General features: G+C 43.9%; 1 protein-coding gene and 1 long non-coding RNA gene across 4 annotated transcripts in view; one reads left to right on the top strand and one right to left on the bottom strand.

The window, feature by feature from the left end:
- The window catches only part of TBC1D24 (TBC1 domain family member 24), a 36,901-nt gene extending 20,676 nt beyond the window's left edge, over positions 1 to 16,225 (bottom strand). The window contains exons 1-3 of one of the 3 annotated variants that reach the window (XM_053957438.1): positions 16,169 to 16,200; positions 4,280 to 4,516; positions 891 to 1,925 (exon numbers count right to left, since the gene is read on the bottom strand). In XM_053957438.1, coding sequence (XP_053813413.1) covers positions 891 to 1,849 — 959 coding nt within the window. In that variant the 5' untranslated portion in view covers positions 1,850 to 1,925; positions 4,280 to 4,516; positions 16,169 to 16,200. Of the gene's footprint in view, positions 1 to 890; positions 1,926 to 2,853; positions 2,882 to 4,279; positions 4,517 to 16,168 lie in introns of those variants that run through there. The other 2 variants (XM_053957436.1, XM_053957437.1) reach the window with 2 other exon arrangements.
- An 86-nt stretch (positions 16,226 to 16,311) lies between these two features.
- LOC128796108 (uncharacterized) lies at positions 16,312 to 17,993 on the top strand. Its single transcript, XR_008433729.1, has 3 exons — positions 16,312 to 16,383; positions 16,861 to 17,037; positions 17,497 to 17,993. It is a non-coding gene; the product is annotated as an uncharacterized LOC128796108 (long non-coding RNA).
- Positions 17,994 to 22,759: the final 4,766 nt, after the last annotated feature.

The following is a 22,759-nucleotide window of genomic DNA, read 5'->3' on the forward strand; positions in this document are numbered from 1 at the left end:
AGGAAAACCTTTGCTCTTGAACAGCTCATCCTAAAAATAGTACCCTGTAAGTTGACATGGCCCACAAACACAGCTGTGGGAAAAGCTGTGAAAAATGGGAAGGACTTTATCATCACAGATTTTCTGGGCGGCTGCTGTTCATGGAAATTAAAAGCCACGAGAGAACTGTTTTCTTGTGAAGAAGTCTCCATAAATTGACAAGAGGGACTCCTCTCCCTAAGTTAACTGAAGAAAGACTATCCTAGAAGTGATAAACTACTGAATTGTTTCTGTACATTGTGAGTAGGAAAGAAAAGGTTGTTGGGGGAGGAGAAGTGTTCTAAAGTTTTTATTCTGATTCTTATTATTTTCTTTTAGTTACTGTTAATAAAGCTTTCTTTACACCCTTTTGAAGCTTTGAGCCTTCTTTGCCTCCCTCCTAATCCCATCTCACACCAGGAAATAATTAAGTATATTATAGTGGCTGCATTAGCACTTAGACAGCGCTAGACCCACTACATTAATTGGTGCATTAGTCGGGTAATCTCAAATTGGTGAACCAAAACCACTACACCAACTTTGCTAAAATGCCTTTTCGTTTGAAAACTGCTTATGAAACATACTTTTGAGATATAATACTTGTAATTAATACATACACACATAAATTAATAATTTATCAAAGTACAAGAAACTTCTGTTCCTCTTGTATCATAGCATTTCAGTTACACTTTCCATTACAATCCCAGCAATGCTTGATTTTAGAGCTGCTGAGTTTTTCTGCAGAGAAGATGCATCAGTAGACACCAGCATGCACCAGTGGACCTTCCCCATCAGTCACCCAGGGCTGCCTGACTGTTCCCCACACCAGGAAAATTCCAGAGATTGCTCAGGTTACCTGTGCTGAGCCCTACCTTTTCTGTTTGACTGTGATGCCCTTCTGCTGCAAAGCCTTCTCATTGGCCATCTGCAGGAGCTGGATCTCCTTCCGAGAGAAAAGGCGGATAGCAAAGGCTTTTTCCAGGAGCCTCTCTGGGGACACCGACTTGGCGATGTCCCTCACAAAAGCTCGAATGTCCTGCTGGATGCTGTCAGACTCCATGGGCTGCCCAGCTCTGACTTTGTGAAAGAATTTCAGAAGAGCCAGTGCAACACGATAGAGAACTTTGTATCCCTCCACCAGAAAGACATCAAAGATCCGTGCAATGTATGCCATAGGGAGCTCTCCGAAGAGCCACCGCTGCCAGTCCGAGTACACCTCCAGCACATCCTCGGACACTGCCACCATTAGCTTGTGGGCCGCCTGGCAGTACTTGTTCACCAGGTCCCCAAAGGTCATGCAGGAGGACTCAAAGGCCAGGAAGGTCTGGTCAATGAGCCGCTTGGACGGGTCATTGCAAGCTAGGATGCGACAGACCTGCTCAAAGCACTCAGCCTCGTCCTTGCTGTAGTGCAGGAGTAGCGCGATCACCGAGGGCAGTGCCGGGCAGAACGAGATGTCCGGGAACTGATTGGCGATGCACAGAATGATCTTCCTGACGGCCCCGATGCCCTCCGTGTTCAGGCAGTACGTGGGGATCAGGCTGTTGTCCACAAACTCTGGCAGCGGAAGGGAGCTGCTGTTTCGTTTTCCAATGATCTTCACCACGATGTCCCGGTACACGTTTGCATCCGGGGTCACTGTACGGCATGGGATATTGCTGATGAGTTTGTGGTACACTTTGGCTCTCAGAGAGTGGTTTTTGGCCCAATAGCCCTGCCGGGCCAGCTGCTTGAGCTCATGTAAGTCTGTGCAGGTGAGCTCTTTTGTATCCTGGCTCTGGGCACTAACATCCATTTTGTCCCAGTCCACAAAGCGGCTGTATTCATCCATGGCTCCAGGAGAAGCAAATCACATAAATCATGAGAACAGAGACTTTAGTTAGTCATTGACGGACTCTTGTATTTTTCTGCAAAAGGGAAGTAAAAAACCAGATGTTTGAGTAACAGATAATTTCTTATTTTCTTAATGAACACACATACATACATACTTGTTCCTGCAATGGCAAAACTGTTTTCTAAAGCAAAGAAAGTTAAAGATGCCTTTTTATTTTTAAGCCAAACTTTTCTTCAGTACCTCCTATTGCAGTAATTGATCAAATGCCAGCCAAGAGGCTGATCCTGAGGACATCTCTCCAGGAAATTAATTTCCCCAACTGAAAGTCAAGCTGAGGCATGGACCTTTACATTAACATCCCACTCAAGAGAAGAGAAGACTCCCATTGCAAAAAAAATATATTGCAAAGTATGTTCAATTTGCAATCTCTCTTTCCAATTCTCTGGGGAAATATAAGTGAAACTTATACTAACTAGAAGGATGCAATCTCATAAGTAGTGTATGCTGTTCTCAGACTGTGGCCACTGAAAAGATACGCTGTCCTCCTACTAACCACAGCCATGTCCTCCAAGTAATTTCTTTGTGCTGGTAATAACACTTGTGTGACCACATAGTCACTGAGATTAGTTTGTTAATCTGGTACAATTTTTCTTTTCCATTGGATAAGAATTTTTCATGGAAAGAGTGGTCAGACATTGGAACAGGCTGCCCAGGGAGCTGGTGGAATCACTGTCCCTGAACAGTGTTCAAGAAATATCCCTGGAAGCATTCAAGAAATGACAGGATGTAACACTTAGTGCTCTGGTCTAGTTGACAAAGTGGTGATTGGTCAAAGGCTGGACTCAATCTCGTAGGTCTTCTCCAATTTCAATGACTATGTGCAGCTGTACAGTCAGATCATTGCTAGTGCCAGAAGAGAGACTTGCGCAGGACAAGAACCCTGCTTCCTGACTGCAGCACAGGGTCAAGTCAGTTTCAAATACCTTCATTAAAGCACTTACATTTTCTAAGTGTTGCTCTGGATGCCGGCCATGCCCTGTCACAGCGGCACACAACAGCTCTCCCACTATAGATGCCACAGACACCTTTGTGACAGCACTAGGAGCTGGAACATCAGGTTCTGGCCTCTAGTGCTTTGTGCCAAGTTTACCTGATCTACCTGCTGGCTCCAGGTTCAGAGCACACTTGTGTCCCAGCAGAGAGTGTGGCTGTGACCAATAAAGCCCATATCTAAACTGGCTTTAATCAGTCAGTGCAAAACCAGAAGGGGATGCACAATATCTCCACTATTGCAGCAACCCTGCCAAGTGCTGGAACCTCTGCCCATGTGCCCTCACTGTCCAACTGAAGCTGCAAACATGGCTGTGGATGCTGCACACTCTGCAAAGGCAGACAATCTTTATAAAATCCAACAGGCCCATAAAACTGTTCTGTCCAATTAAGATGTTATATAGCAAGGTTAAATCAATGAAAATATTCACTGAAAGACTTCCAAAGAACCCTTAGTCATTCCAGTATTGACAGACTGAAAAACACATTGAACTTGACATTTATTGGCATGGTCTTCCATTTAGGAGGTCTTTGAGCCTATTAGGGGAACTTCTAGGGTAATGCCCTGGAATAATCTGCCACAGGCTTTGAGAAAGCTTAGGGTGAGATGACAAGGTTTCTCCCATGGTGCTCTGCAGCACTATGTTAATCTACCTCAGCTCCCTATAGGTCACTGTCCTTTACCCTGCCCTTTCCTTATAGGTCATCGCCCTTTGCCCTGCCCTTGTACCGCTCCTGTGCCCACAGACCATTGGATTGGCCCCATACCCCATACTTAACCCAGGACAGTGCACTGCTTTGTTGTCTTCTGTCCCTGGACTCCTTCAGCATGACTACAATAAACCTTGCTGGAACTCTATACAGAGACCCTTTCCATCTTTCTTTGCTGACCTATCTGTGGTGTGAGTGTGGACTGAGTGACTGTCTGTGCCTGCCCGAGCGGCTTTCTCACAAGATGCCTTCAGGGAGGTAGGAGCAAATACCATCCATTTTCCACACTGCTACATTCCATAAATCTGGTGCTTTAAAATTATTTGAAACTCTTAAGGAAGATATACCATCAAGATGAGATCTCATCCTCCTAGCTGCACCTTTGGAAAAGAAATCAAGCATTTTGCCTGAAGCAGCCATAGCAGCCAATCCAGACAGTTTTAGATTCTGAGTAAATGCTAACCTGAGTATTTTGGAATCACATGCTGAAAGTCCCACATTTAACTCCTCTTTTAAAAATTTGGCAGCAGCAGCATGCAGGAGCCTTTCACAGAACGCTTTTGGATGGCTCTTCTCTACCATATTTAATTCAGGGCTTTTTTATAAAAAGAAGACTGGTTTTTGATCATCATTCTTACAGCGTAAGAGTGATACAGAAATGCTCACCATTTCTTTTTGTGGCATTCTTCCACATCTGAAACCAATTCTCAGACTGTAATTAAAGGAGGCAACACATTGTCCTGACTCCAGTTCTGAAAGTGAGACATCTTACACAGTTCAGCTGTGGGGTCTCTGTGTGAGCTCAGTGTGTGTTTCCTGGAGATGCGGTAACAGCAGGACACCAGTCCATCGCAGAGCCAATGTCAGCTCCAGGGAAGTGAACATTTCTCTGTAATTTTCCACCTGGGAATCACAGAAACACTCATTTTTAATTCAAATCCTACAATAACGTCCTTTTGTAGAAGAGAAATTTAATCCTGCTTTGCACTGGCAAAAGCATGGGGAGATGAACCATTCAGTTCCTGGACACTCAGCACAGAAACTATCACTGCCTTGTGCTTGCTGGAATCTCCAGCATGCTTCTACCTTCTGCCATCATCCCTTGGGAGCTGCTTAGATTTATATTAGGGAGGGTTAAGTAAAATATCTATCATATAAGACAACTTCTAAGACACCCAGATTCATTTTGGCTTTTTTTTTCCTGTAAACTTTCTTCTCCTGTCTTATTTCCTAAGATACACAGGCATACTTAGAGGCTGTATCAAACAGACATTTTTCACTCTAGCAATTATTGCCCATTCCAGGAACTAATGAATTTGATTAATATGTGCTCTTGAAGCTCACTGAAATCCGTGGCAGTCAGACTGCCAGAAGTTTTAATTTGAGCTCACAGTTTTATACATTTTTTGGCTGGGATAAATCTATGGGGTCTGCAAGTAGGTCCGGCTGCTTATACTTTTCACAGGTCTAGATGTTGCAATAAAAAGTGACAGCAAAGCAATTGGGCATCATCAAGGCTGCCAGAGCAAAACCAGCTCTTAACTGTGCTTGCAAAACCAACAGAACTTGTGTGCTTCAGTGTAATGGTGCATAGTTCCTGATACCTTGCCAGTAGCTACTGTAAGCCAGCAAGCCTCAAACAGGGAGGATTTACTTGCCACAGAAGAGCCCAAGAAATCTCAGGAAAATTCCAGCCAGCCTTCAACTCCTCAGTTCTTTCTGAATCGTCCTCCCCCTCTCCTGTGAGAGAAGTTCTCTCTCTTTTCTGGTAATCATGTAAAGAGCAATGTTTAACTCTGGGCTGCTGGGAAGAGGAGATAGAAGATGACTCGCCCTCAGCAGTCAAGAGCCAGTGAGTCAGGGCTGTCTCCTGCCCATTCCTCCCTCCACAAGGAAGCAAGTAGGCAATACAGACTTGTATTTGGAGGGAGGCTGGAGTTTCAGTTAGGGAGTAAAACTAGAGGATGGCTGTTTGAGAGTGCAGTTGTGTCACAAAGTCACAAATTCACCTAAACTTCCTTGCTTACCCCTCCTTATAAAGGAGGGTAAGACAGGCAGAAGAGAAAAAACATTTCAGAATAAAATGTATATATATGGATATGGCTATAGGTAGGCAGAGAGACTCATTTACAGACCCTTATTGCAGCAAACTGCTTTCCCTCCTGCTTTAGAGAAGTCAGCATCATGTTATGGTAAAAATCCTCTAACTGGAGATGAGGACAACAGGATGGATGAGCGCCTGAACAGCACAGGACTGAAATGTGGTCTAGTATGTGTAAGCATAGAATGATAACAGCATTGTATAAACTAGAAAAAAAAATTGCATTATTCATAACAACCACAGAATCACAGACCATTCTGGGTTGGAAGGGACTTTAAAGCTCATCTCATTCCACCCCTTGCCATGGGCACGGACACCTTCCACTAACCCAGGCTGCTCCAAGCCCTGTCCAACCCTTGGACACTTCCAGGGATCCAGGGGCAGCTACAGCTTCTCTGAGCAGCCACAAAACTTTAAAGTTCTGTACTAAGAGTAAGCAGACATTATCCTTTCTAATCAGACTGACTTTTAAAACACACAGGAATTAACACAGAAGAACAGAACCAAGAGAAAGAGCTTTCTTCTTAGTATCTGCCCCACAAGTGAAGATTGTTAGATTTTTTAGTTTTTAATGGAGCTCTTCAGGTAAGTGCAATATAAAAAAAAGCAAGCACACAAGTGAGAAGTAGAGCTAGAAAAATGCATACTGAGGATCTGCCAACAATGGCTGCAGCACAGGCAAAAACAAGATTAAGTTTAAACTCTGAAGCAGGCAAGCAATCATTACAATTCAAACCCAAGCAAAGACCATAGCAACTTGAATGATTTTAAGTCAGTGACTGAATTTTCAGGAAATATTTAGCTTGCTATTCTAGCCACATTTTCCATTTCATTCCCTTAGCTCTTCCCATTGTCTTTTGGACTGCATTCAGAAGACTGCTGAAAACTGTCTGAATCTGTATAAAACACATAGCAGTGAAGCCAAGTGTGACAGGCAAATTCTTACTGTCTACAAAGAAAAATTCTATGAAAGTATCTAAAAATACATTAGAAAAAAAGATTTGAATTATTACTTACTTTCAGTATGGGGAATATAAGGTTACAATTTTACTAAAGATAACATGGCTGAGGGCAATTTCAATAATTTTATTATTTAGAATAATTATTTTATTATTAGAGGGGTTTGTTTGTTTTTTCTTTACAAAATGCAGGAACTAGCAAACTGAAATATCTGAACTACAACTAACTCAGAGGGTAAGAATTTCTTTCAAATTGAGAGTATGTGAAATACTCTACAGTAGTGAAATATTCACAGTCTAAACTTCTCAAAAAACAATTCCAACTTTGGCTAAAGCCGGAGATTACGTTATTTAATACTGCTTTTAATAAACATAAGAGAGTGCCCTAAAAACCAAGCAATAATTAATCAGGAGATCCTGGTTCCCCATTCCATTTAGGTATTCTTGCAACTTTGTGTTCTGAAAGTCTGCCTACAGTTTAAAAGATTAAGACACTTCATTTAAATCTAGTGTAGTTGCTCTATAATGGGAACTACCAAAGTCTGAAAATTACATTTTTCATCTCGTGCATGAGCAGTTATACTACCTTGGATTCAGCTCTTTGCTATGTACAGATACAGTTAGATACTGACAATTAACATTTTGGCTGGCATTTTTTTAAAGGCTCTAATAGAAAGCAAATATTCCCTTTTGCTGCCCTTCAAATCAAGAGTAATGTAATCCTCCAGACCTGCAGCGTATCATTTGGTGTTTGTATTTCTGACCAGTGTTGTAGGCACGGAAAAGACTCAAAATTATTCTTTTCCATAATCTTGTGAAACTAGGTTAGTGAATCTATGCAGAAGGCACATGAAGAGATGAGAACTGCTTCCTCAAGACTGCTTGCTACTAGTCCTTTTCCCAGTAAGAGGAAATTAACCACAAAAGTCTGAGATGAATTCCATCCTTGAGGGATACTCAATCACCTCTGAGATGTTTGCTTCATAAAGGGAAGTCTGACAGAAGCACAAAGCAACACTGCAAGGTAGCAGTAACTGTAGAACAAAAGACAACTGACAGGCAGCTTCCCTCTCCTCCCCCAGTATTTCAGTGCATCCTGCAGCTTTCCCAGTCCTGGACTTACAGCAGCACACCTTGACATCTCTGCTACATGGATCTGGGAACAAGACTGGACACTACTGTCCCCCTGCACCCAAACACCTCCTGATCAGAAGCACAGTCGTACAGCCTCAGTGACTTTGCCACCCTTCCCTGGGGCAGATGTGCTTCAGAGTTTGAATGAAACACTCCATTTAGCATTAGAAAGCAACCAGCTCATCTCGTGCAGAGTGTTCGGGAGCACGTGGCTGCATTGTGCAGTGATGATCCCTTCCAGCAGAGTACACAGAGCTCGATGGAGTGGTTAAATGCAGTTCGATCTCTACATGTGCCCTGGGCACTCTGTACTCACAAGCTGGGCGCCACGATAAAAGTCATGACAATGTTCTATTACAAGTTTAGCAATAGTGTGACTGCAGATTATTAGATGCTTCCTGCTGGATTTTTGATATGCTTTTAGGACAAAGTCTAAAAACCTCTCAATTTCCCAAGTAACTGATAAAGACCTGATATCAGAGCACTCTACAGCGCAAATACTTTTAGGCATTTAGATGATTTCTCTTGGGATATCACCACTGCGTGTGAAGCACAGTAACAGTTTGTTCTAGAATCCCATGTTTTCTTTCTTAGGAACATACTACCACCTTCTTAAACAGTCTAAATTATCTGTAATTGATTTGTTGTGCACTTTATTACAGTCTAAAGTTCAGACGCACGTTCAGACACAGCAGTTCTTCATTGCTGGGCAGGTAAGTGATAGTAGCTTATATTTAGGAGAATGTGTATGCCATAGAATTATGGAACAGTTTGGGTCAGAAGAGACCTTAAAGATCATCTCATTCCACCCCCTGCCATGGACAAGGACACCTTTCACTATCCCAGGTTGCTCCAAGCACCGTCCAACCTGGCCTTGGACACTTCCAGCGATGGGGCAGCCACAGCCTCTCCCGGCACCCTGCAGAAGTAAACTCTGAGTAAAGAATCCTTTGCCTTGCCATCCTCTGAGTAAAGAATTTCTTCCTAATATCTACTTTAAATACATCTCATAGCTGCAAGCACTTCAATACAAAGCCTCCCCTCCTTCCCATCTCTGGGGTGGGATGACACAAGCACTTCTGATGTCCAGTCCCTGTGGGTGCTGGGAGCAGTAAGATACCAAAAAGGCACACACAGAACCAAATAAGATACAAGTCTGGGGAAAAACACAACACATTTTTGTTGAAAAAATGTAAGAGGAAAGAAATGGTTAATGACTCCACAAAGGTTCAAAACCGCTAAAGAGCAGAGCATAAGAGGATACTGGAGGCAAACGTTAACAAAGCCATAGGTGAGTAGCTTTCACTCCTGCCTACATCATAAAAACACTCAAGGAACAAACAGTAAAATTAAAGAGAGGGTAATTCCTACCTTTTTTTCCCCTTCAGACCAAAAGAAAACTGCACTTAACCTGCAAAACTATCTTACACGATGCATTAAAAATTAACCATTATAAAAAAGGTATCTGTCAAAATAGTGCAAAAAATCAATACAATTTTCTGACTACATTGTCAGAGTTTTCCTTCTGGTTCTTCCAAACCATAAGGCTTAAAACATCCTTCATGTTGTGCTAATTATCTGTCTTCCCTTGGTTGCAAAATGGGAAATAACTACAAACATGTCTCCCCTCAACAGCAACCTCTGACTCTGAAGATACAATCTTTGGTCTTATTATTTTAACTTTCCCATAACATCTCACTTTATATCTTTCTCTGTTTGGAAGTATAGTCAACTATGTAGAAGCAAAGACAGTGTTGACTGTCAGTGAAAAACCTGACATGGTATCAATCCATACACAATAATGCAATCCCTTTTCCCTCTCTGTTGCACTGCATGCTGTCAGTTTGACATCTATCACCTTGAGACTCTCTTCCACTACGTTTACTGGCAGAAAAACATATTTAAATATCTGTTGATGATATGTTCTCCTCTTAGGCACACTGCATTGGTTTTTGTCAAACACTGATTTATTCATTTCCCTCTTATTAACCAGAAGGCACAGGAACATGTAAACATGTACTTTAGATATACATGCAGCCATGTGTTATTTCTTTTACATTTAGAGTTTTTTCAGGTCCAGAACAGCAGCTCACAACATGAATGGAAACACAGGCAGATTTTTACAAGCAGAAGACACAATCTGAGATACCAGGAAAGGGCATTCCTAGGAGAGATGTTTGCCAAGAAGCCTTTCCCAGTGCATGGCAATATATTGTGTATATATATAATATAACAAATATAAATACCATTTTAAAAACTAATGCTCAGAATAACTTTCCCCACAATATTCATATTTATCAAAAATACACCCACACAGATGACTGCTGGACAGTCTCTCTTGAGAAAGGTTCAAAATATGAATGGTGACATTTAAAGTCTGTTAAGGAAACCAGCCAATGTCCCAATTCCTCATATCATCTTTAAAACAAAACAAAAAGACAATTTAGTCAAAATAATTCAAGTATCAGCATGGATACTTACACCAGTTTAATTCTTCTATAAAATTAACTGATAATACATGTTTATAGTGGCTTAAGACCTCCATAGTGCAACACATGAACATACAAAGCCTTAACGGGCAGTGATGGAGAGCTCAAGGGGTATCTAAATTGGGAAACGTGTGGATGCAGCAGTAACCCTGATGTAATGGAGCACACATAATAAATCCTTAATTTATGCTGAGCCTTTGGAAATCACTACACACACTTCTTGTATGTGTAGTAAGCAAATGAAGATGTACACTTTATTCCTGCCAGCAGTTATCCCTACAACTTTTTTTATTCCAGGGGAGATCTGTGCTCCCATAATTTCAGCCAGCAGCTAAAAACAGGGTAGGGAAACCTCATTATCTCAGACTATTTCATGATTGCCTACACTAAGTATAAGTACACTAAGTATAAGGGCACAGCAGTTTTCTCTTGGAAAGCAAAAGCCAATTTACAGTAAGATGAGCATATAAAAATTAAAGCTGTCATTTTACTCAGAGTTTTATTTTTTTCCAGCTCTGCAAAACCCTACATTTTTTTTTCCTTTCTTCCAACGTTGCTTAGAAGAAAAGCTTCAATAATCTGGTATGCCCTGTAATGGATTACCCTTTTCTGAAATGAAGTGTAGATTACCCTACACAGGGAGGAGATATTCAGACACCAACTACACTTTACAAGCAAAGGAGAACCTAAGCTCAGCCAACAGCTACATTTTGGAGAACTGAACAACACATTGCATTATTTTGGTACTTATTTCTGTCATCTTTCTAAACTTACGTTATATATGTAATTCGTGCAGTTAGGGTTGTATGTAATAGGCTGTAGTTATAGATGTTATACACTGTAGCCACTAAATGTTTTAGAGTTACTGGAAAAACCAAGACAAAAGGAAATTCGCAGATTGAGTTGCCGGGCACCTAATTAGCATTTAAAAATCCCTAGCCAGCAGAAAACCACGACCGCAAAAAGATGGCTATTAGATCACACCCAAGCGAATCACAGGCAAGTGGCGTCGAGACCGGGACCCAGACTCAACACCAAGAGGGAAGACAAGGAGGGGAACACCTGGACTCATCACTAGCTGATGATCTGCTGCTCAGACATTAGCGGCCAAAATGCCTTCTCTGTGACAGAAGACTGCATGAATATGCAGCTTGCCACAATGACTTATAGCCAAAGGCAGAATAAAAAGTATAAAAACCCTCTGCAGAAATACAATGGGGTGCAAAAACTCGAAGGAGGCACTGACTCTGTCGGTTTGCACCCAGAGCTGCTCTGTAGACTGTGGGCTGACCCAACCAAGCTGCGGCTGGGGGAAATTCGAACACTAAATTGTTATGGGATCGCAAAATAAATTTGTGCTATTAATTAATTTAAATTGGCTTGTCTCTATTTACAACACTTACGCTCTATTAAAAGAGCAGCAACAAACACTCCTCTGCAGCAGCAAAGGTACAGAAACAGCACCTCATAATGAAAAACTGACGAGTGTGAAATCCCACACTAGTCCTGCATTTGTGTTTGGAAATCACACCAGATTGGCTGCCAAGTTTATAACCTTACTATTAGTGTATACTGCTAATATTCTAGTCTTTCTGGGGAGAGAACTTTGGGCAACTGGCCCTGTCATAGAGTTCAGAATCAGGGCACAGGTTTTACAGGAAGCTTTGCTGTTGAGGGTTCTCTGTACCCATGTGCTTGCTCTGAGCAAATCTGAAGGGATCTAACACACCTGACACATCTCCTCTCTCCAGTGGCACTGTATTAGCCAATGGATTCCAAGTCTCTCATCTGGAGGATACAGGCATATTGAACTGTAAACCAGGAGCAGGAATCCTGTCTCCACATCCAGATTAGAAAACAAACATCTTTATAGAATAAAGATATTACAAAACAAAACTATTAAACAAAAAGAATCCCAAAACTCCTCCAATACTCAGACTGAAGTGCTTTTATTAACCCTTACCTTAGAACTTGTGACTGTACAGATCTTCTTATAACTTACTCCCTTCAGTTGTTACTCTTTGTGAGATGAAAAATAATCTGTAAAAATTAGACTGTTTTTTAAACAGTGCACTGGGCAACACTGATATGCATCAAGTGCACCACTGACCTCCACACCTTAAAAAAAAAGGTATCTGCATGCACAGCTTCCAATCTTCATTCCTGAAACTATAGAAAACAAGGTGACAAATACCCTCACCAAAGAGAACAGATAAATAACTACATTATTAAAGTGCTTGCAGCATCAACAACTCATTTCAGTCTCTAAAATCACAAGCAGGATTACTACTTGTGGCAGCTGTGTCACAAATACTTTTAGCTCCCCCTATTCTCTACAGGATGTACAAAGTCTGCATTAAATAGGCAATCTCTGGAAAGTGTTTCTCTTCCAGGGACTAACAGGTACTTGCTGCATAGGTACATGACTTTGGAATTCCCACTCTGCAGTGTTTGGATCACCAGTTCTGAAACAAACCCAACTATACTCTGATGATATGCAGTGGACTATGGGGTTAGAATAGCTGATTTGCTGAGAGTTGGTATCTGGCCTTTGTCCTACTAGGTAGAAAAATTCAAACTAATCTGAACATTATTTTTCTTTTCAAAATGTTGATGGTCAGTGTAGCAGATTTGGCAATAATACAGTACAAGTTTTCTGAAACATAGTCACTACACTTGTACTTGTGTGAGATTTATTTCTCCTTTAAGTGGTTTTCCCCACAAAAAATAACAAAATAATGAAGTGGTGAATTTTGGCAGCTACACCTAAGTTACACTTATTTGACAGGTTTTTTAATCAGGAGGGGAGAAAAAGTTTTACACTGACAGAGAATAAGCTTAGATTAGATATTGGGAAGAATATCTGTGAGGGTGAGGAGGCCCTGGCAGCCACAGAGAAGCTGTGGCTACCCCTGGATCCCTGGAAGCTCCAAGGCCAGGCTGGACGGGGCTTGTAGCAACTTGGGACAGTGGAAGGTGTCCCTGGACATGGCAGGGGCTGTAATGAGATGAGCATTAAGGGCCGTCCCAAGCCAAACCACTCTGTGGTTCTGTGCTGATGTAGCTGCCCACACCCCAAGCATCATTCAGCACACTCCTTAACAGACATTGGCAGTCTCCTAGATTTCTCCTGAGTCTCTTTCCCAAGACATTGGGAATCAACAGCTCATAGTCTTTTGCAACATTTCTGAAAATTCAGACAATTGTTCTCTAACTGCAGAAGTTTAAGCAGGAGGAGAACAAATGAATTATGTTAAAGCCTAAGAGTGTGAACACCACAGATATGAGCACTTCCATATATTAAAGTCAGAGATTTTAAAACATTTGAGTCCAGAACAGGACCTCACCAGCACATATTCCAATAAACACATGTGGACTCCAAGCCAGTCAATCATTAATTATAGTGCAATAAGATCTATTTTTGTATCAGGTGACTGGCCAAGTACCAAAGCAGGAAATAGCCCAAGAACACTATTTCTGCAACAAAACCTACTGCACCCAGCAACACACTCCATTCAATTGTGTCAGACTATTGCAAATAAACCTGAAAATAAAGGCATCCTCAAATGAATTTGAGAGAAACTGTAGTACTTTAGTCCTGATTCAAGGCCGTACAGACAGACTAAAAGGAGCTACTTTTCTTTCAGACCATTAACACAATTTATCAATTTTGAGTGGTAACACACACTTATCTGTGCCTGAGCATGCAGCCACACAGCCCAACAGCACCAGTTCCAGCTGCCTCTCCAACCTAACAGGAAGGGCAGGGGGAATTCTACAGAGCCAGAAGAACAGCAAGGACCTAAGTAATGGTATGTTATCAATAATGTGCTTGTCACTGGCTGTATGTGGCTTCAGCACTAAAGCAAAGGCACCTACGACCTAAATAAATGCCAAACAATGCATACAATACAACACAACAATAATGCCTAAACAATGCATTAGCAGATTGCAATAACCTTGGCATTGGAGACAGGTGTCTCCCGTGCAGTGCGGACTGGTTTGCTTTGCTTGCCTTAAATATGCAACAGTTATTTTAGTACAGGGATAACTTCTTTTCCCATTTTTCTTTACAGTCCAAATAACAGGGGGATCAGAGGATGGAGGCCCTTAAAGACTTCAGATTAACAGAACAAATAAGCAAATACAACCAAGGGGAGAAAACAAAGACCACAACAAAAGGAGTGAGCTGGGAAGAGCAGAGGTACTTAAATATGTGATGGATGCACAAACAGCCTGCTAGAAACATTTACTTGGCAGCACTTAATCATTAACAGCAAAAAACACAAAAAAAACCCAAACAAACAAACAAACAAGCAAACTCCCCAGAAACAAAGAACAAAACAAAACCCACAAAATCCCCACCACCACCAAGCCCCCCCCCCAAAAAAAAACACCAAAAAACCCCCAAAAACACCATCAAAAAACAACACCCAGAACAAACAAACAGCAAGCAAACAAACCAACCCCCCAAAAGAGGAAGAAAGCTGTTTTTATTTGAGTTAAAATTTCCGGCCGCGGGACCACACCTGCAAACTTTCAAATATTAATGACAGAAAAGACTTTCAGTACAAGGATTCCCAACAGCTAATTATGTTTAGTGCAATACTATTCACAGCTGCTTTGAAAATTAAAAAGGATATAAGTATCATGCATTGCTTGGAAGGAACAAAAAGTTACCATAAAATGTTGCTGGAATCCTTGAACTCGAGTTATCATTGTTGTTCCTGAGTAACTATCTTGGAGAAGTCTTTTGCAACAGTCTAACAACTAGTGATTGCAGAAAGAAGGAAATTCTAACAACAGGGAACTCCCTATTCTGGTAATACAGTGCCCTAGATATGATCCATGTTATTTCTGTGCTCTGGGTACTCCTGGATGCTCTGAAAATTCTACTAGGATTTCCTCTAAGCCAGAAAAGCTTTCAGATGCTCCAGTTTCTTGTAGGAATTGGACATAAAAACATAAGGATTGAGATAATATAGTTCAAGGGAGAAGGTCCCACTTTCCTCTCATCACAAGTACACAGCACCTGAGAGGTGTCATTCCCCCTGCTGCCCTGGGGCCGGAATCAGCTGAGCATACTGCATCCACCCGGCTATTGCTCGCTTGTTCACAGGCCCAGAGAGGCCGGGGAGCATTCTGGCAGGTTCCAGCCAGCACTCTAAATTTGGTGTTTGGTGGCTAACAGTGTGCCAGCCCCAATATTCCAGCAGCAACTTTCACTGAAGCATGGGCCGGAAAGACTAACGTGAAAACAAACTCACAATAAAATTCTACTTTCATTATAGAAATTTAAAAAACATTGAAGTCAGAGGCTGCAGAACACAAGTGCTGGGCTTAGAGAGCTCTCCCTAGGAAGATCCGCTGCCCCGCTGCGGGGGTGGGCTGGCAGAAGAAGTGTACACTGTGCGTGCTGGGGCGAGCGTCACCAGCGGTCAGAAGATCCTCTGAGGCACTGACCGGCACCCGAAGCTCGCACAAGCCATTTAAACACCTTCCAGCCTCTGCACACACCGAGCCAGCCCCCAGGCGCGCAATCCAGAGCCCCCGCGGCCGGCTGGCCGCAGGGACCAGCGCCCGCTCTCCGGTCACCGACAGCCCCGGAGGTTCCGCCCTGGGCTCTGGAGCCCATGGACAGACACAACGGCTGGGGCCGCGCCCAAGCCTCCCCCGCAGCTGCCGCCTGGACTCGCACGAGCACAGCCAGCGACCCGCGGCCAGGACATGGGGGCCCGACGAAGGCCGGTCTCGAAGCCAGCCCCCTCCGGATCCCTCCCGGCCCCCCGCCGGAGGATGCTGCCGCGATGCCACCGCCCGACACCGAATGCCATCTCCCTCGGCTGGCTCCCGGAGCCGCGCTCATCCTCACCGCTCTCCGCCGCTCCGGGCCGCGTCCGGCGGGACCGGGGGCGCGAGCAGCCCCGCGCCTGCGCAGAGGGCGCGGCAGCGGTGGGACGGGCGCGCGCACGCGGTCCTGCTGGGCCGGGCGGGCGCGCGCGGAGCGCCCCTGGCCCTGCGGCCGAGCGGAGCTGTGGGGAGGGGTGGTGAGGGCTGTGAGGCGCTGTGAGAGCTGATGGAAGGGTGGTGAGGAGGGTGATGGGAGTTTCGGAGGAACAGGAGGCTGTGAGGGGTCACTGTGAGGGATGTGTAGGCCAAAATTTAGGGAGTGTGAGACGTGATAGGGACTATTAGGAGTGGTGGGTGTCAGTGAGGGGCAGTGTTGTGATAAGAGTATAGAAATTTGGTGGAAAAGAAACGCCTTGTGAGCCAGCTGATTGTTAGAGATCAGAGAGGGTGAGGGCAGCTGGGCTTAATCTCTTATTATAAGCAGCTTGGCACTATAAGTGGTTGTGTTCAGTAGGAACTTCCACAAGCACAGGTTCTCAAACAGGGCATGTTCAATACTGTGTCTGGTAATGTTCAATAAGAACTTTCACCGTCACAGATTCATGAGTAGTGTGGTTTATTGAAGCGGCAGAAATGCAAGGGGGAATGGAAAGGGGGAATAACTGTAAGTTAGATATTTTAATTAGATTTTCAGAAGAAATTCTTTACTCATAGGATGGTGATGTCCTGGCACAGATTTCCCAGAGAAGCTGTGGCTGCCCCTGGGTCCCTGGAAGTGTCCAAGGCCAGTCTGGACAGGGCTTGGAGCAGCCTGGGACAGTGGAAGGTGTCCCTGAACATGACAGGGGTGGAACTGGACGAGCTCTAAAATCCCTTCCAACCCAAACCATTGTAAGAGTCTATGACATATAGATTTGGAATTGCCCTAGATGGATGCAGTAGCTGTGATAGAGTTCTAACAGTAGCAATAGTATAGTGTTAGCCCAGGTAATAATAATCATAATAATTTTATGTAGAAGCTTACAATGAATGCTTGGGAGGAGGGAGAGGAGACTAGTATCCCATCAACTGTTTCTGAGGTCCTTTTGGGTCTTCCTCCTAACTAGGTAAAATTTTTACCCTCCTTATATACAGCCCAATCTTATCCCCCTGCTCCTTCTTCACATATAGCATGATTTAAGCAAAGAGCAATATAATATAGTAATATATGTGGGTCTAAGGTACTTAATGAAGGCAATTAGCATATGTAGGGTTTGTTGAGGTTTTTGTTTTGTTTTGTTTGATTTTTTGTTATGGTGTCCTTCGAAGTTCTGGTCATACAACTTTGTTCTCATTTGCTTCATTCTTCAGAGCGAGAGAAGGATCATTGCATCTCCACAGGACTTCCTCCTTCAGGGTCTTTCCTGACGTCAGCTATACAGCTCTCCATCCACAGAGATAGCACAGGGGGTACACAGCATACACTGTAGATATTAAGCCTCAGCCCTTGCTTGGCTCCTTGGTCATTATCCCACAGACAGCAGTGTTGCATGAGGAGAACTTGGGCTGTGCTTCTGCCCTGGAGCCTGGGAAAAGCTCAGCGCAGATGTTAGAAACAATTGTTGCTTTAGGAAAGCTTTAAAATCTGACTAATTTTGTGCTCAGTAACAGTATGTCTGGTTTTTAATTTTTGCAAAGCCTACAATGGCCAGGACAGAAATTAGTTCATTTTAAAGATGAAGGATTTCTATAGTATTTATTTGACTTGGCTTGGCAGCAGTGCTCTGTTTACAACTGGATAAATAACTGCCACATTAAAGATTATTAACTAGCAATGCTTCAGTGGCCAATAAAGCACTAATCTTTTATATGGTGTTGTATATGTACACAGCTTGGTACGGCTGGATCTTGCCAAAGAGATAACAAATCCCTTTCCTGGAAGGTTTACAATCTAAAGGAAACCACAAAGGACCACAAGGAAAGTACTAAATATGATAATGAAACACAAAATACACAGATGACTTGGAGCCATTTGCAGCTGCATTTTAAACAGGTTCTTAAGAGGGTGTTTTGTATTTACCTCAAAGCTCCTGGGCAGAGAGGCAAGATAAAATCCTAGGTTTGGGTTGGAAGGGACCTCAAAGCCCATCCAGTCCCATGCTGTGCCATGGGCAGGGACATCTTCCATTAGACCAGATTGCTCCAAGCCCTGTCCAACCTGGTCTTGAACACTTCTAGGGATGAAGCAGCCACTGCTTTCTGGGCACCCTGTGCCAGGGCCTCATCACCCTCACTGTATAAACCTTTTTCTAATACCTGCTCTAAATCTTCCCTCTTCCAGTTTAAAACCATCCCCCCTTTTCCTGTCACTACACACCCTGCTGAAAAGCCTGACATCACCTTTCTTAGAGGCCCCTGTTAAGTCCTGCAGACAGACACAGTGGCCACTGTGCTGTGACAGATGGCCAGTGGGGTCTTGTCAGTGCTGTGCCCCTTCCTCTGCTGGTGGCCAGGCAGGGCCATCCCCCTGCTCCAAAACAGACCTAAGCTCCAAACTGGGGGAAGCAGTAAGCAGTCCTTGTAATGTGCTTCCTTTAAGGCTTCCTTGTGACTGGCTAATGCTACTATGGACAGCAATGGACTTGTATCATGGAGCACAAGACCCGTTTCCAGAAGCTGTGATGAGAAATCATTTGTTTATCCAAATACAAATTGTAAATATAATACATTACTTTATATTCATTTGTGTTTGATTCTGCAGGGTCCTAGAGGACACTTCCACACATGTAAAGCTTTATGTTCCTTATGATAAATGAAGCTGAGCTAGCAAGGAAAGCAGGTTTAAAAGAGGATGAAAGTAAATGGAGAGGTGTGAGGACAGAGATAAGTGTGGGCAGTGTTTGCTAAGATTTTGTAGGAAGATGGAAAGCTTTCATCTGTCTTCAGCATTTATAGATCCTTTCACTGTAATATGAGAGACATGTATTTTGCATACTTGGACTCATGGTGCCCCTCTGAGGTAAAGCAGTACTGTTATTCTCGTATCTCTCCCAGGAAACTGCAGCAGAGACAATGTGTTCACATGGGGAAAAAGAAGCTGGGGATTGACAGGCTTTGGAAAAGCAAGAGCAGCACAGGGAGAGAGAGACTTACAGAGTTTCTCTCCTGAAATGTGAACCATTATTTGAGCTGGGCATACTGCTCAGACAGATGGTTGTTCTCAGGGTTCCGAAAGTAGGAATAATTTAAGGCTCTCTCCAAACTGCTGACCTGATGCTCAATGGTGCATTGTTGAGAGATAATTTAGGAGTATAATGGTGACTAAAGCCTCTGCATTGCCTGGTAGTTTTACCTAATTCTCGTACTTCGGGTGCAGTAGGGGGATAAAGTTCAAGGAGACAGAGATAAGATCAGTGTGGGGAAATCTTTCAGGAGAGAGGCCTGCGTGAATGCATGATAAAAGGAGACAGCAGTCTGTGGATTTGTGGTGAAAATGGTGGATGATACGGGTAGAGGGGATGCTCTGTGTTATAAAACGTTGGAGCCTGCATGGCTATATGAGTAATCTCCACAAACCTGTGTTCAGGCTGTTGGACTGTCTGTGACTGTGAGAGAGAGGGTGAAGGCCTTGCTTGAGTAGCTGGCTGATGGCTGGTGGAAAACATGTTTGAATGCATCTACTCCTCTTCCTGGAGGAAGGTGTTCATTGCTGGCAGCTTTACAGAAGCCAAGGAATGCCAAGGCTCTCTTAAGTCCTAAACTCTGCAGTGGTTCAAATAGAGAGAAAGACCCAGTGAGCCCCTGGGCATGGAGGGTAGTGAGTCTACGGAGGCTTTTGAGGGATGAAAGAAGGCTCTTTGTTTATATATAACTAGTTCCCAGAGTTTTGAAGTGCTTTCACGTAGCCATGAAATAAAGTAGCTCCACAAGTGCAGTGTTGGGTGAAGCCTGTGACCTTTGGGTTTGTGCCTTGATGGTGGCTTCTCTTGCTGTTCTCTGAAGAACAAGTGAGCTCATATTGAACCATTCCTTTATGTGGGAATGCTCTTCCCCCTGAACATACATTTTCCAGAACCTACAGGAACAGAAATTTCTCTGGCATATACAGTTGTATATCTTACATTTTCTTATGAAACTAGGGTCTGGAGTTATGGACTAGGCACTGGATGTAATGGAGGCTTTTTGACAGGGGCAGTGGAGGGACTGGAAAGCTGGATGGGGAAACATGAAAGCAAGAAAAGAAAAGGAAGTGAGGAATGGCTAAGTGGATGGAATGATCCATCACATGAGATCTATCCTCATGTGGTCCAACAGCCTTGGAGAGGAGATTTGCACTACTAAGTTGGGCAGAGGAGCAGCTGGAGGATCATCAGAGAATGCCAGGAAGCACAGAAGGGTCTTAGGCCAAAACCTAAGGTGAGCTAGTAGAACAGTGGCTTTGCTGGCCCCGCAGCAATGGGATTTGCCCTGGGCTGCTTGCATGGGAAGCTGATAAACCTCGGCAAAGTCTGACCTCCTGTGGGTAAAACTGGGAATTACTAGGGGATAATTAAGCAAAACTTTTTCCTATCACGTGCCAGCATCTTAATGAGCGGTTTGCTCACTGGTGTGGATCACTTCTCTTCCACTTCCAGCAGCCAGACGTGGTTCTGCCCCTCTAGATAAGCTGCTGATGTTACTCCTGGCAATGAAGGTGAGGCTGATGGTCCCAAAACTGGGAGAGTGCTGGTGGATTTGTTAATGACACAAAAGGAATGTGGTCATGAAGGCAGCCAAGCATTTCTCTGTGACTGCAAGAAGTACTCCATGGACACCATGTTTTCCATTTGATTGGATGGGTTGCAGCCAGCTTTTCCTATTTCTTTGTCCCTTCCCCAACTATGGCACCTCCTGCCTTTTAGGGGTGAGCAGTCACGTTGTACCATGAATGTGAAAGGTCGTCTTCTGGTACTGGGTGATCCTCTTGGTGTGGAGAGGGAGTTTGTGAGAAAGGAATTAGCAGTTTCCCTTTAGGATGACTCTAATCCCCCTCCTCCGCGAGGAAACTGGTGTAGTACATTCCCAGCATATTGCACCAGGTGTTCCAGAGTGGGATGTCGCTTGTTAGGATCCAGATTCAGCTGCAGGTGCTGCTGTGGTGTTCCATACCTGGTAGGGTCCAGCCCACAGAGATTCCTCTGGCTATTGGGCATCTTTGGAGCACTCTTACCAGCTCTTGACTTTGGAGGAGGAGAGTTCATTGCAGAAGGATCTTGCACATGACAGTTTGCCTCCCCCTGTATGGTGCCTGCCCGATGACCTGCGGGATCTTAGGGAATGACTCATAATCCTAGGGTTTTTCCTGGGAAGGTGATTCTGAAGGAGTTTGGTTTATTCCAAGTGCAGGTGTATCTTATAAGCTCCAGGGACTGTTAGTCAGTCACGTGCTACAGACATGGATAGATAACTAAATGTTGCTTAATTTATGCTCTGCACTGTCTTTGATGTTGGCTTGATCCCTTTCATTCTCCTGCACTCCACTGCACCAGCTCAAACACAGCACTGCCTTTTTGCAGGAGGCTCATTGGCTTTCATCAGGCAAAGCAGGAACTTTTTTTTTTGAATTGGCATCCCTAATGGTATTATGTCTCTGTCTAGGCTGCTGGCTCTGGGTCTTCAGGGTCTCTGGTGCATTTACCTCATAGTGTGATTGAGCGGCAGCAGTGAGGGACCTGCAGAGTTCACAGCAAAGGTGGCTAGACAAGTAAGTTCAAAACCAGGCTGTGATCCCATGGATCTGCTTTTTAGAGACCTGAGAATAGGCTGAACCTCCCTGGGTGAAGGATAAGAGAATATGGTGCCCAGACAGCCTCTGCCTGGAGAGGGATCCTGTCTGTCCCAGCCAAACAGCCAGGGCAGGCTTAGCTCTCAAGAGGGCTTTACACCAAAATCTGTGGCACTGGGTGCTCTCAGGCCTGCCTGTGTTCTCCTCTAAGGCAAAGCAGAACCTGCAATTAGTGTTTCCAGAAGGTGTGAAATAGAGCTGGAGGAAAAGCAGCCTTGGTGGTGCTCTGGCCCAGGCCTGGTCCTTGCAGCCTTCATACCTGTGCTGGAGCATGAATTGCTACTCTGTGCTGGTGCCCCTCACCCCTCTGCAAACTCTGTTTTCATTAGGGTGTGCTCTTTGGTTAAGGACCCTTCTCACTTCCACCTGAACAAACACTTTCCATCGCATGTAAAATCCAGCTTGGTGCTAATAGACGTCTCCCCCCACTTTCCTCCCTCCCCTTTACCACCTTTTCTGCAGTTGGCATGACAAAAAAGTGTTGCTATTACCTGACTTATTATCAGCACGGGACTGTAATTTATGACATATACTTGGTAAAGTGCCACGCTGAAAACATTTATGGCCCTCTTTGAGTTCTGTGGGGTGGTGGGAGAGCAATAGCTGTGGAGGAGAAGCCAGTTGTTCACCCTTGCAAAATACAGCACAGTCCAAAGGCTTCCTCTGACTTCTGACAGAAGCACTGTGGGCAGTAGGCTCAGCACCCTGCTCTGCTGATGTCAGTGGGTTGAGACACCAGTGCCCAGAACAGATGCGAGGTTTTTCTGTCCTTAGGAAACACACAGTTTCTCCCTTGGGAAATTTATTGAA

This window comes from Vidua chalybeata, chromosome 16 (genome assembly GCF_026979565.1).
Source record: "Vidua chalybeata isolate OUT-0048 chromosome 16, bVidCha1 merged haplotype, whole genome shotgun sequence".
Classification (NCBI taxonomy): Eukaryota; Metazoa; Chordata; class Aves; order Passeriformes; family Viduidae; genus Vidua; species Vidua chalybeata.